At 50.9% G+C, this 13,676-nt stretch overlaps 3 protein-coding genes across 3 annotated transcripts; 1 reads left to right on the forward strand and 2 right to left on the reverse strand.

Annotated features, from left to right (window-relative positions):
* Window positions 1-191: 191 nt before the first annotated feature.
* On the reverse strand, window positions 192-3,471 carry MAA_01748 (ankyrin repeat protein nuc-2; the record flags this gene model as incomplete). The annotated part of the gene is made up of 5 exons (XM_007819746.2): window positions 192-374; window positions 431-2,229; window positions 2,286-3,132; window positions 3,208-3,330; window positions 3,436-3,471. 5 exons carry the CDS (start codon window positions 3,469-3,471, stop codon window positions 192-194), a joined length of 2,988 nt encoding a protein of 995 aa, XP_007817937.2.
* Window positions 3,472-6,014: 2,543 nt separating this feature from the next.
* MAA_01747 (Ubiquitin system component Cue) lies at window positions 6,015-7,488 on the reverse strand (the record flags this gene model as incomplete). The annotated part of the gene is made up of 3 exons (XM_007819745.1): window positions 6,015-6,418; window positions 6,476-6,973; window positions 7,041-7,488. The coding sequence occupies 3 exons, from the start codon at window positions 7,486-7,488 to the stop codon at window positions 6,015-6,017; spliced, it is 1,350 nt and encodes a 449-aa protein (XP_007817936.1).
* Window positions 7,489-7,999: 511 nt separating this feature from the next.
* Window positions 8,000-10,103, forward strand: MAA_01746 (helicase; the record flags this gene model as incomplete). Its single annotated transcript, XM_007819744.1, has 2 exons — window positions 8,000-8,221; window positions 8,280-10,103. 2 exons carry the CDS (start codon window positions 8,000-8,002, stop codon window positions 10,101-10,103), a joined length of 2,046 nt encoding a protein of 681 aa, XP_007817935.1.
* Window positions 10,104-13,676: the final 3,573 nt, after the last annotated feature.

Consider the following 13,676-nt stretch of genomic DNA (forward strand, 5'->3'; position numbering starts at 1 on the left):
GCACCACACCCCTACGGATGAGTCCAAGATTGGATGCAACGCAACGGCTCTTTGATTTCTACCTGTACATACATCATGTCATAATCATGAAAAGTATGCAGTACAACCAGCCCTCCTCTTCTTGAAATCGTATTGCTCTAATCAGAACGCCTCTCGCCTAGCCATAGCTTGCATACTCCTCATGATTCTCTCTACATGTCTATCGAGTCATTGAATCGCAAAATGCCGTGATTTTTCAAAACACCATCTACACCTTTGGGTGGTCGAGGGAATGGGTCCGTCATCGGACTTGTGCTGGGGGAATCTGTCGACTTGTCCATGACGAGTGCTAAACCATGAGATTTTATAGCGTCCACGAGAGCAGGCACCATGTCCTGATGTCCAAATCAGCAAAATAATTCCACACTCCAGGTGACAGGTATACACTTACCAATAATTTGGAGTAGCAGATCAGCCCCATAAAGTTATTACTCTGGGCAATTCGAACTACTTCTTTAATGGATGTACCTCGTCTTCCACTCGGTCGAAGCATATTTTCTTCCAAGATATTGTCCTCGCGGCCGAGATCGTTGCACAAGAACACAGGAAAGTTCGGCTGCTTCCAGTTCAAGGCTGTACACAACCGAGCATTGTAGCTGCTGAACACCATGGAACGAGCTGCCTCTGGAGACTGGTATTGGGCTCTCTGCGCACGAGCATGATCAAACACGACAGTAAGAATAGCATCAACAAAGACGTTGACGTCCAACGCAGGACCGAGCGCAAGCGCCTTTTCTTCCTCCTGCGTCGGGTATAGGACCTGCAGGTTCACGTTGATGCCGCGAGGGAGGATGGCCAGAGCATCCTTGAGGGTGATGCCTGCTGTAGCGAGGATGTGATATACCTCCGCAATGTTATCAACAGTCTTCGATGACAGGCTAGGCAACGCAGCTCGACAGGTGTTTTCAGCAGTAATCGTCAGGAACTGCTGTAGGGACAGTCGACACAGTGGCAGATCTAGTCCTCCACAACTGATCGTCCATTGAGACCAAATCACTGGGACTCCATCAGCCGTATATTGCACAAATAGCCGGACGTAGTCACCGGATAAACTTGATCCAGTTACCACAGCGCTAGTGGGCTGGTTAAACTGGCTCGTCGCTTTCCAGTACGTCTCAAAGTCCGTGATTTCCAATGGCTGACCATTGAACGGCTTGATCACCTGGGTGCTAAAAGTAATCTGGCCAATTGCCCTAAGTCGTGGATCAAACAGAGGCAGGCAACACTTTGAGATTCCGCCTTGCTGCGTCTTGAAAGCGCTAGGTAATACCACCGTCTTGGCGATAATCTTGGCACCGTACGTAGGGAAAACATCAAAATCGAGAGAAAATGTATCGAGGTTGTCAACTTGGAATGAAACCATGCGGGTATCTTCTTGAAAGGGGAGAATAATATTCTTTGGGATGAGATCTGATAGCTTGGAGGAGATTGTCAGTCGCGCTGCCGGATATTTTCCATCTTGAAAGAATATCAAAGGCTGCTCGTGAAGGTCATCGAAGCTGAGTTGTACGACGGTTTTAGTGTCGAGGAAGTTATGACCGTAGCGGCGGAGGGGAATGATGGGAGGGGGCAGTTCGAGTATGGGGATTGCGTCGGGATCCAAGGACATGGGACCGGGTGCATTGCTGCTGTCAGTAGGACCAGGTGACGACTGTAGGACGAGCGGGCTGGCGCGAAGGTGAGTGTTGAATGGGGTAAGTAGTTTCATGCATTCCAGATGGCCTTCCCACGCGGCGTAGTACATGGCTGGGAGATCTTTCTCATCCACAATATTGACGTCAACTCCAACCTTGAGCAGCGCCTGCAGGCAGTCAACGTTGCCTTCGCTCGCCGCATGGACAAGCGGAGTCCACCCATACAGCTTATCAACTTGGTCTAAATCAGCTCCAAATTTTTTGAGCAGGAGCAGCAACTCCGATGTCTTTCCCGACCTCGCCACCAGGTGCTGTGGATATAAGCCTTCTGCGTCGGGCAAAATATTCGCTCCGTGCCTTAAGAGCAGCTCGACAACTGCCTCGGAGCCGTGCTCACAAGCTAAATTCAACGGGACATGGTCTGAGTCTGATACCGGATCGATTCTTGCCGATCTAGCGAGCAAACGCTGTATGCAATCAATATGACCATGAATAATTGAGTGGATAAGCGGAGTAAAGTTGTCATGGTCAATGAGGTTAATCGTTGAGGAATTCACTTCCAAGCACGAATCAGTATAAGGCATCACGTCATCAGCTTCCGGGGCTTCATACCATTTAATAGAGCCTCGAGCATATCCAGACGACCATGTAAACTGGCGTAGTGCAACGGCACTCGTCCATATACATCTGTCCTATCGACAGAGACCCCGGCTTTTAGCCCCCATTCCAAGACATACTGTTTGCCGTATATGGTGGCCTGATGAAGACAATTTCTCTCGTTGATATCATCATATGACTGCAAGTCGACGAGTCCAGTATCTAAAAGAACGCGCAGAGACTCTTCGGGCGCATCATGGATTGCCATCAGGAAGGTCCTGGTGACACGATCAGGCAATGAGCTTCCTCCGTCTGTTGAGCTGCTCGCGGATTGCATCTTCGTCAAGAGTTCTCTGAGCGTCTCTAGGTTCCCCGTAATGACGGTATCCAGCAACAGTGTGTCGGCATCTCCTTCATCAGTCCCCATAAAGTGTTGGCTCGTGACGACATGCCCTGGTGTCTGAAAGTTGACCTGTATGCCATCGGACCAGGCGCCCAGCTCTTGAAGACTAGTCGTGGCCTGATCCGAGAGTTCACTTATAACGGGTGCGTTAAAAAATGGCTGGACTTCGACGGCCCTGGACAGATAAAGCTCCTTGGTTTTGGACTTGGACGTCTTGTCCCACTTTTTGAGAATCTTGGAGAATGCAGTGCCGTTAATTTCAACAAACTGCTGAAGCTTGTTCAAGTCAGTAGCAAATTGTTGAAAGCCCTCCTCGAGTGTTGTAAACTTGGAAGAGCGTCTTGAGATACCGTCTCTTGTTTGTAGGACCTTTTTCTTGTCCAGAAGAGTTTTCAACCGAATCTTGAGCTCGGCCTCTTTTTGCAAGTAGAAGGCATTCACCTTGTCGAGTTCACGTTCCTATGTAGAGGTCCGCTTGTTAGGGATGTTGCGGGGTCTGTGTGACGGTGTCTTGTGTATCGCGGGTCTACTTACCAGTTGAAAGAAGAAAGTGGCCTTGTTGGCTTGAAGAGAGGCTTGGGAGTCAACGGAACCAGCCTGCCGAAGTATATCATTTTGCGCCGCCAATGTCGGGGTGGCAGAGAGCTTCTTGATAAGCTGTTCGGTAGGGCAATGTTAGTTGACAAGCTCTCAGTTGCCGTTACTATGTGTAACTATGGGTAATGACAGTTGGGGAAGATTGGTCAAAGCAATATGACCAACCGGCGTGGCTTCAGACAAGAGCGGACGGCTGGCCATTTGTAAACAGACTAGAGGAGTCACAGTCCATGGGGCACCGACCTTTTTCAAAGCTTTGTAATTGACGAAGCTTGCCGCATACTCTGGAACCTCCAGCTGGCGCTTCTGTATTTGTTTGCCGAACTTCCTACTCAAGAGGAAATGTATTGTCAGCAACCCTGTGCCACGGAATAGACGGTTCTTTCCAAACACCGCCGGTGGCAAGAATGTGGAAGCCTCTTACATGTTGCTGCTTGGAGCCTAGCAGAGCCGCGAGTCGGAGGAGAATCAAAGGCTTGCGTGTAGCTTCCGTACAAGGAGCAGCCCTCGTAGACAAGATAGGCCAGGAATCGACAAGAGGAAATATGCCGCCACGTTGTACTACTTTGTGTGGTTGGAATTTCGAGCAGGGCTGTCAATCAATCGAACCGTCGACCCGTCATGTAAAGAGTGACACTGAAGGTTGCAAGGCCAGACGCGCCCATTCAAGACATGACAACAAAAGATGGTAAGTTGCGGGGGTGCGTTTGACCAGCAGAGAGCCAGCAATGCGATATGTGAGGCGGCAGGTGCAAGCCAGAGCTGCTTGTTACTACCGCTTGCTGCTGCTGCTTCCTTCTTCACCGAGTGGTCCAAGCAGGTGTGAGGCCGGTCAGAGGATATGGATCAGAGTCCTTGACAGCCGCCGGGATCCCTAAGGGTGGTTAGGTCAGCTTGGGTCAACTTGGGCATCTCCATCCATCTCTCTCTCGATCTCATGTGGCGCATGTGACATCTGAGGCTTGTGTTGACGGTGCGGATGAGGATGTTCCAGCTTCACAGGAAATACTGCAAAGCTGGAAACGAGAGCAAAAAAAAGCACGGCGCGAGGGACAAAAATGTGCGCTCCAGTTACTCACCTTTTCTTAGTCAACACAGGCAAGAGGAAGAGTCATTAATGGTACCTAGTTCCGCAGTCCCAATCCCTCATGCAGATAGGTCCAAATAGGCTCCTTTGCATCCAGCGTCACCGTGATGGCGGCTGCAGAGGGCCAAGGTCGTACAATAACGCCCAAGCAGACGAGGCTACCCAATGCCTGTTCCTTGCGTGGTCCTGTGACCGGGGCCGTGCTAGGAAAACGGTGACGACGTCCCGAGCGACACAAATTGTTGTATGTTGAAAGCCGTGCTAGACGCAATGTCGCAAAGACAAAAGCATGCGTGATGGAAAGTTGACAAAACTTTGGCAACGGTTCGGCTTGTGGATGAGCTGGATTCCTCTTCCACTCTCCCTCCAAATTGAATGAACTCCACCCTAACCAATGTCGTGAGAGCGAAGAGGCACTTCTTGTCAGTCGAAAGAGGCCGCAATGGAGTGTGTGTATAATGTTTGCCTCAGAAGCGGGGTGGTGTGGCCGCTCGTGATCTCTTGGTCTCCCCAACGGTCAACTGGTCCGTCTACTAGTTTACCACGGTCCGAATCGACTACTTTACAAGGTTTGGGCTTTCAAAATAGCCCATGTCGTTCACCTGTACCTAGGGACGTTTTCATCGACGCTTCATTAAACTCGAAGGGACCTCTTCAACCTGCGAGTCAATGTCTGGTATGGTGTACCCTTGACCAGCCATGCTTGCCTGTCGTCGTCCTGTGCGTCTCCACACCATGCACAATTCCAGGAAAGGAAAGAACCGCGCTTTAACCGCGTAGCACTATCTCGTCCGGGATGGAAGAAGGGCTGATATTCTACCACCGCCTACACCTATCCATTCCTCTGATTCGTCCCGTCAGTTCTCCTCTCATGCGGCGAGATCTCGCGCTAGCAATCCATTCTCTTGGCCAATCGTCGTCTCACAATCAACCCCGTGCTCAAGCGACTTGCCATGCTTTTGCCTTTACGACTCAGTTCAACCAATATTCACAAGATCTTGTGCTCAATAAGTACTCGGTACACAGAGCCAAATTGGGGTAATTTGCCCTCGCTGGGCCCCCTGTTTTCCAGAGTTCCATCTGCATCACCAGTTCACGCATGGCACCTGGGCAAGGTTTAACAACGGCCAGGGACCAAGACCCATGAATGATAGCTCAATATCTTGTTATAAACTTATAATAGTGCGAAATTTCCCCCTCATGGTATTACCTGCTACCCCTCTTGTCTAGCCATGACGTCGTGGCTCGTCGGCAACGCCTACCTTCCAGAGGTTCGCTTCAAGGTTGCTTCTGGTTACCTGTGTATGCAGCCATCTGTCAATAATACTATGTAGGTCACAGGGTCGCAGAGTCGGCCAAGTGCAGTCTCCACCCATGCTACGGAGCATTAGACATACTTCTGCTCTTGGGACCGAGCAAAAAGGATACAATTCACGCAACCGGATAATGGACCATGTTTTGGAAATAAGCTGAACAAAACCCAATGTTTTCTGCATTCTGATGCTACAGTGGGACAAAACAAGCTCGACTGTGCACACTGCTTGAGGGTAAGTGAAATCACCAAGATATCCAACCAAAGATTGAAGGCAGCCTACGCTCCATTGAACTCCCAGATAAACAACGCAATGCAGAGAGCGGGTCATCGGGGCTTCCCAGCCTATGCCTTTTTGTCTGCCGAGGTCCCGTCCTTGGACTCTACCAAGCTGTCGGCCATGGCTTCGGCTGCAGCCTTCTTGAGACGTTCGTGATCATCTGGCTTGGAATCCTTAGGCTTATCCTTGCTTAGCTCCTTTTCATCTTCGCTGTCACCGAGGCTGAACGGATCATTGTCCGTGATTGGGCTCGGCTCGACCGTAGACAGAGGTTGCCATTTGCTAGCCTTTGTGCTGGAGCTTTGAGGTGTGTCCTTTGGGGGGACTATAGGCGAAACATCGTACATGTTGATCTCCTCGGTTTCCTCCTTGAATCCTACCCTTCTTCCATTACCAGGTCTCGGGGAGCTCGATGGCGGAGGCGGTCGGTGAATACCAGAGTCAACCATTGGTCTACCTGGCGCAGCAGCTATGAAGCATTAGATTACAGTTATGTCTTAAGGTAGTTTCTCAGGGGAAGACGTACATCCATCAGCGGACAATCGTATTCCTGCAAAGTCGTCGCTGAGCACTTGAGGATCCGCGTCATAGCGATCGTAATCACCACTTCGGCGACTCGCTTCGCCCTGACGACGGAAAGGCTGGCCGTGTCCTTGGTTGTTCTCCTCACTCTCATCAAAACTATCTTCAATCTTCTTTCGCAGGCCTGTGATCCAGCCATTGACCTTGGTTTGCGTGTCCAGAAACCCCTTGCGCAGGTTCTCCCTAATCACAGGCAAATCGTCGTCAATAAAGCTGTGCTCTCTTTCATCGCCTTCCCAGCCCTGAGGTTGTCCAGCATTTCTGGTACGGTTCGAGACACGAGCTTCGTATGCACCAACATTGTCATAATGCTCAGCTAACTGACGGGCGTAGAGCTCATCTGCCTCAACTTGGGACATCTGAGCTCGGCCATGAGGACGAGGGGGCTGGGGTGGTGGTACTTCTTCGGGCTCGTTCTTGACGGCATCGGGGTCGGTCATTTCTATGGTTGATTAATGTTAGAATATGGTCGCCCGATTAGTACGGTTCACCCAGGTGTAGTAGCTCACCCAGGAGTGCATTGAACGCTGGCTCAACCTTGCCTCCACTAGCTCTCAGGACAGCTTTGATGACATTGACATCTACTGTTGGAAACGCTTCTTTCAAGATCATCTCGTTCTTCTGAACTTCAGTCACGGGTCGAGGAGGCTTTGGTGGAGCGGCCTCTGTTGATGAGACTTGTGCTTTTGGCTCACCACCAGGGGTTGTGGTTGCGGGTGTCGTTGAAGTGGCCAGTCTGGTAGCAATACCGGTTTTGGCGCCTGCGCCATCGTCAGCGACCACGCTGGTGTCTTGCACGTCGTCGTCGTCCATCTCCAGCGGTCTGGCAGTCGTAGGTGATTCGGCGCCGGACTCTGTCGTGGTTTTGTTCTGGTGAAGCCCGTGCTTGTTAGCAACGCCAGGTGCAACATACATAATAGCCCTGTGGGTACAAACCGTTTCTGTTGGAGTCGGCATGGTTACGACCTTGGCTGACAGCAATCGCAAGCTTCGACTCTACTGGTTCTCTGGACGTGCCAATAATTACTAATGTGTGAAATGTATTCAAACGGTTGTGAATTCGTCCCAAGTAGGTGATAAGGATACAGATGCAAAGTGCTGTCACCTGAAACCTTTGTCTGGTTTATCTTGAAATAATGAGACGAGGGGTTGCAGCTGGCCACGCCGCCGATGACGTTCCCCACAGGCTGCAGCACAGGGAACTGGCTGAGCCACAGTCCCGATGACGCCTCGCCATAAGTAAGAGCCACGAAAATGTGGCGACAACTTGAACGCTTCAGTATTTCAATTTGTCTCTAGGGTAGCAACTCACTTGAGAAGCATTATTTGCTGCGATCTCAAGTGAGCCCCAGTTGTTTCTCTCTCTTTAAGACTATCTGCGATTATGGATAAGGTATACTCTCGGTTAATTGGAAGATAACACAATACCTGGCGCGGCACGTCACTTTTCTGTCTTGTTGCGGTCGTAATGGCAGAGTTCAGCCTTGATGCCACCTTCATTCCGGCTCTGCACAAACCACCGGCTCTACTGCCTATTGCCAAACACCGCGACAGCCTCTTGTACGTGATCGAAACGTACCCAGTAACCATAGTGATCGGTCAAACCGGGTCCGGGAAAACGACACAGATACCCCAGTTCCTGGAAAAGGCAGGATGGTGTGAAAATGGCAAAGTCATTGGTGTAACTCAGGTGAGATCCATCCCCATGCTCACCCACTAGTTGGATATATTCTCATGCGCATCAATAGCCTAGACGAGTCGCAGCAACGACAGTCGCACTCCGTGTTGCTGACGAGATTGGGTGTGAGGTAGGCAAAGAAGTTGGGTACTCGATTCGATTCGAAGATGTCACGTCGTCAGCGACACGAATCAAGTTCCTCACTGACGGTTTACTCATTCGAGAAGCACTGGTTGACCCTCTTCTGAGTCGGTACTCTGTGATAATGGTTGACGAGGCCCATGAACGCTCAATCAGCACGGATGTTTTACTGGGGCTATTGAAGAAGATCCGGAGGAAAAGACCGGATCTGAGGATCATTGTCAGCAGCGCGACTTTGCAAGCAGAGGATTTTCTCAAGTTTTTTGCTGCCAATAGCGAGGATCCAAGCTCCACGAGCGACAATAGTAATTCGCCTGAGATTGCAAGAATCGTGAACTTGGAGGGCAGGACGTATCCTATTGATATGCTGTACCTGGAATCACCGGCAGAGAACTACGTTGAAAAGGCCATCGAAACGGTTTTTGATATCCACACAGAGGAAGGAGATGGGGACATCCTCGTCTTCCTGACTGGGCGCGAAGAAATTGACAATGCGATCCAGGCCGTGGCCGAAAGAATTGGCCAAACACGAGATCGATATGGCGATTTACAACCACTGCCACTATACGCAGGGCTGTCGTCAGAGGAGCAAATGTACGTCTTCGACAAAACGCCCGAAGGCAAGCGCAAAGTTATATTCTCGACAAATATTGCGGAAGCCTCCGTCACCATCGACGGCATAGTCTACGTAATTGACTGCGGATTCGTCAAACTGCGAGCATACAACCCAAAGACGGGCATAGAGACCCTCACTGCAACACCGACATCCAAGGCGTCTGCTTCACAACGGGCTGGCCGTGCTGGGCGGACAAAGCCAGGGAAATGTTTCCGCCTCTACACCGAACAAAGCCACCAAAGCTTACCGGAGGCCAACCCCCCTGAAATCCAGCGATCCAACCTGGCACCGATTGTTTTGCAGCTCAAGGCGCTTGGGATCGACAACGTCGTTCGATTCGACTACTTGTCACCACCTCCATCGGAACTCATGTCCAAGGCCCTGGAGCTGCTATACTCGCTCGGAGCATTAGATGAATATGCAAAGCTAACAAGACCACTGGGTTTCCGGATGGCCGAGCTAGCCGTCGAACCCATGATGGCCAAGACACTCCTCACAGCGCAGTCGTTCAACTGCCTCAGCGAAATGCTCACCATCGCAGCAATGACCAGCCTCGGCACGAGTGTCTGGTTCTACCACGACGGCGAGCAAAAAGCAATGGAAAGTTCACGACGCAAATTTGCCGCCGAGGAAGGCGACCATCTCACCCTTCTCAACGCCTACACGGCATTCGTCACGAAGGGCAAGAAGGAAGCACGGTTCTGTCACGAAAACCACCTCAACTACAAGTCCATGACGCGCGCAGTGAGCATCCGGGCACAGTTGAAACGATACTTGGAGCGCTTCAACATCCAAGTCAGCGAGTCGCTGGCTTCCAATCGACCCTCGGAGGCAGATCTAAAGAGCAAGGCGGAGCAGATTCGCCGCTGCTTAACGTCGGGATATTTTGCGCACGCGGCTCGAATGCAACCCGATGGGACATTTCGCAACGTCGAGGGCGGGACCGTCATGCACGCGCACCCGAGTTCGTTGCTGTTTAATAGAAAGGCGGACTGGGTTATCTTTCACGAGATTATGGAAACAGGCGAGAAGACATTTATCCGTGACATGACCAAGATTGAGAAGGGGTGGTTGCTGGAGTACGCACCCGGGTTTTATACAGTGACTAATACTAGTACTACTAAGATGGGGGAATAGATGGAACTGAGGAGTAGGATTTATTACGGGAGGCCTCAGAATATACTCTAGACGGGACGGGGTGTATGAGAACACTTGATAGGAGTATGAATAGACTCTGTGAATGTAGTGAATTATACGCAATATTTGAAAAGGGTTTGGTTATCAGAGTACCAGCATATAGCATCAAAAGTCCCAGGTGGTCGCGCGCCAAGCTCAGGCCGCCACTGGGACACTCGATAGCTTATCCACCTGGCCAAGAGAGCCTTGCATATCCAATCGCCTCGGCGGTGTCTGTAAATAGTAGCTATTTTATGTTCGGACCAAAACACGCAGCCGACTAAAATACGCGAACAGCCTCCACCAAAACACACGGTCGGTCCAACGTGAATCTCGGACCCGGCCCACTGCAATAAGGCAGCTTGGCTACGAAGCGTCTCCGAAATGACCGGAACTACGGAGAACTTGACCAATGGAGGATCCCGTGTGATTACACGCGATGCACAAAATCCTGCAAAATTTTTGACAGAGAGGGATGAGGCTTGCGCGTGGGATGGGCCTTGATGGCGGCGCGCATGTATCCGCAGTTTGAAAAGCGTACATATGCATGAATGTTTGTAGTACTAGTAGTAGCAGTATTAGAAGTCATGGTATTATTAGAAGCCTGTAGGTTATTATTCGAAGCTGGATACGCGTGGAAGCGGTCAACAAGCGTCGTGACCTGCGTTTGGTTCACGGAGCACTCAAAGGAGAACAGGCAGTTCCATGACGCTTGATCATCAAGCACAAGCAAGGGGTTTGGAACAGCTTCGCGAGCAAGACAGTCGTGTCTGTAGCAATCAACGCGCGTAGAGTGAATTGCTGTACGCGCCAACGTGAACAGCATGTTGCAGGCGTGTTTCGATTATTTCGGTATTGTCGGACCACTCGAGTTGCGACATGGTGCTCATATCTGCCCCCTACTAGCATATGGCGAGGAATGCATACCACTCCAAACGCGTGAGTGGCAAGCGGAGGCCACCGAATATCGAGCATTATCATGGGGTCTTGCAAACGGTTGACGCGAGTGAGTACAACCCAGATACGGTAGCGAATGAAATGAGCGTCATCCGATAAGAATAGAAGCAGAGAATTGCGCAAGGCGACCTACCTGCAGGTAGGCAGGCGATATGCTTGGAATGAACCTCAGGCCTGGGCCACGATAACACACAGTGCAGCAAGCAAAGCAAGCTCGGGCATCCGACGCACCAGACATGTGTAACGTCTGCACATGGGCATTCCGAGCGTCCGATGATGTACTGTACAACCACCACGGGGCGTGTTGTGGCCCATGTCCATGCACTTTGGAGAGGGAAAGCCTGGCCCTAGACTCCGAAATAAGCGTCGATGCGTTGGTGCAACCGCCACAGAGCGAATAGGAATGCTTGCATAGTCGTTTGGCGTAAATTCTATTGCAAGTTGCAACCAGTTGACATTAACAGCTGTCGGCTCGAGCACCCTTTGCGAAAGCCACAAAAATAAGCGGCCATATGGTGGACTATGCATTGGCATAGAGTAGAATCGTTCTAGTTGCTAGCGTCGTGATTCTTTGTCCTCGAGAGAGCATCTTGCATGGTTTGTTGACTACTCAACAACTAGTACCTACATAGGTAGGTACCTAAGGCAAGTACATACTACTTTACATAAGTTCCCTTTGGTTCAATGTTAATAGAGATGGTGACGGGTCCTCTAATTTCGGCACATCACACGCTGAAAGTCTCTTTGCAACGTCTTGGCGTAGAGCCATGCACCGCAGTAATAAAGGGGAAGGGAAGAGAGGCCTCTGGCCCAAAAGTTGTCGGTGGCCATGCCAGAATCGACAAGCTTTGTAAAAACCGCATGTGCAGTTTCTTATGAATGGCGAGAGGTTCCAGCTGTGGGCTGGGTGGCATGGATGTGAGGCTTTGAAGATTACATGAGAAGCTGACAATGGAGACCAAGGCGCTGCATAACATGACATTAAAGGGCTATGTGGCTCCCTGTGACACTGCGTCTAGTCCGATCCGAGACTAGCGTCAGGGGCGGATGTCCAGCCTGGGTCTGGGAAAGCACGATCCCGCGCTATGAATGCGTAGCTTGCCCTCCCGCCTCCCTTCCTTGGCGCACTAAATACATATCAATTACAGGGCAGCATGATGCTCTATGCAATCACAATTTCGTGCAAAAAGTGGCGAGAAGCAAAATGACTGTATCATCACGTCTTTCCAACGCGTTGACCTTGTTTGCTCCAGCTGCCTTTCACGAGCACACATGACATCGACAGGTTGTTGATAAACCAAGGTAACCAACGATGCGGACGGGGAAATGAAACTTTGTTTGGTAGCGGCCTCTGTGGCTAGTGTTGCATCACCGTGGAGCGGCTCTTGGATGCGAAACAGAAGCTTTGCCTCTATTTGCAACTTTGTTTCCCATATCCCCGCGGGGGTCATCCAAAGTCTCAACAGTCCCAATGCATCTTTGAGCCAATTCTTCAAGGTGGGCCGCCGATAGACGATGCGAGCTGCGACATATTGCCTCAAGTCTGTCCGACAGGCGTATTGTACATACATAGATGGCAGCGTTTGCGGTTAGGTGCTGTGCACTTGAGAGAACAAAACTGATCAATGAACAATATTGTGCATCCTGTGCATGATGACCTGCTGAATACTAGGCAGTACTCTGTTGTGCCGATCTACTCCCTGCTCAGTGCCATCAGTAACAACTAGTAGTATTACAGCTTTGTGCAAACACGGTACTAGCACCTTGGAAGACGCATCACAAACAGGGCACCAGACTCTTGTCGAAACAGACCAGTAATTATTAATAGTCCCAGGACCCAAGGCCCATGCCGCTGGACCAGACTGCTTCTGCCCTGACCTCAAGTGTCTTCGAGTGGTTCGTCCAGATGTCGGGCGGCGCTCAAATTAAAAACCATTGACCTCGTGTGCGCGACGAGCCAGTTGACACTAAATGCCCTGCTCGGCCGCAAGCCTGCCCCGTAAATCCAGCCTGATCCACGCCAGACCCATGCCAGACTTTGCCAGGGCCGCTCCCGCCGCCGTCTCATTTGCTGGTTGGTCCTAGTACTGGTAGAAGTGGCTGCAAGGTACCGCACCAAGTAGGATTACCAGACAGCTGTGTTTTCCCTGTTTCTGCCCCTAGACCAGCCCAAACCCGTCGACCGCCTCTCTGTGTTTATCTTAAGAACCGCTGTTCCACACCCCCTTTGTTCATCACCTTGTCCACGCCCCCTGGTCTTGATCCCAACCCCAATTGATTTCTCTTCCCCAAGCAGGGTAATGAGCTGGTTCTAGTGGTCCGCTGGCGCCTCCGTCCCTCTTGTCCTGCTGGGTCCAGGTTCTCATTGCTTCGTCCCGTCGAGCAGCCAAGCCTTCTTCCTTCCTCTTCCTCTCCATCGTCAGTGTTCCCTTCAACTGTCGACCGACGACATCGTGCAATTCGCCCTGCCAACGGGCTCGTCATTCATTTAGTCATTCGTTTTTACAGCAACCGGTCATTCATTTTCGTTATCGCTCCTGTAGCGTTCAGCCATTCATTACTCCCTGGTCATCTACG

This window comes from Metarhizium robertsii (genome assembly GCF_000187425.2).
Source record: "Metarhizium robertsii ARSEF 23 chromosome Unknown MAA_Scf_1, whole genome shotgun sequence".
Classification (NCBI taxonomy): domain Eukaryota; kingdom Fungi; phylum Ascomycota; class Sordariomycetes; order Hypocreales; family Clavicipitaceae; genus Metarhizium; species Metarhizium robertsii.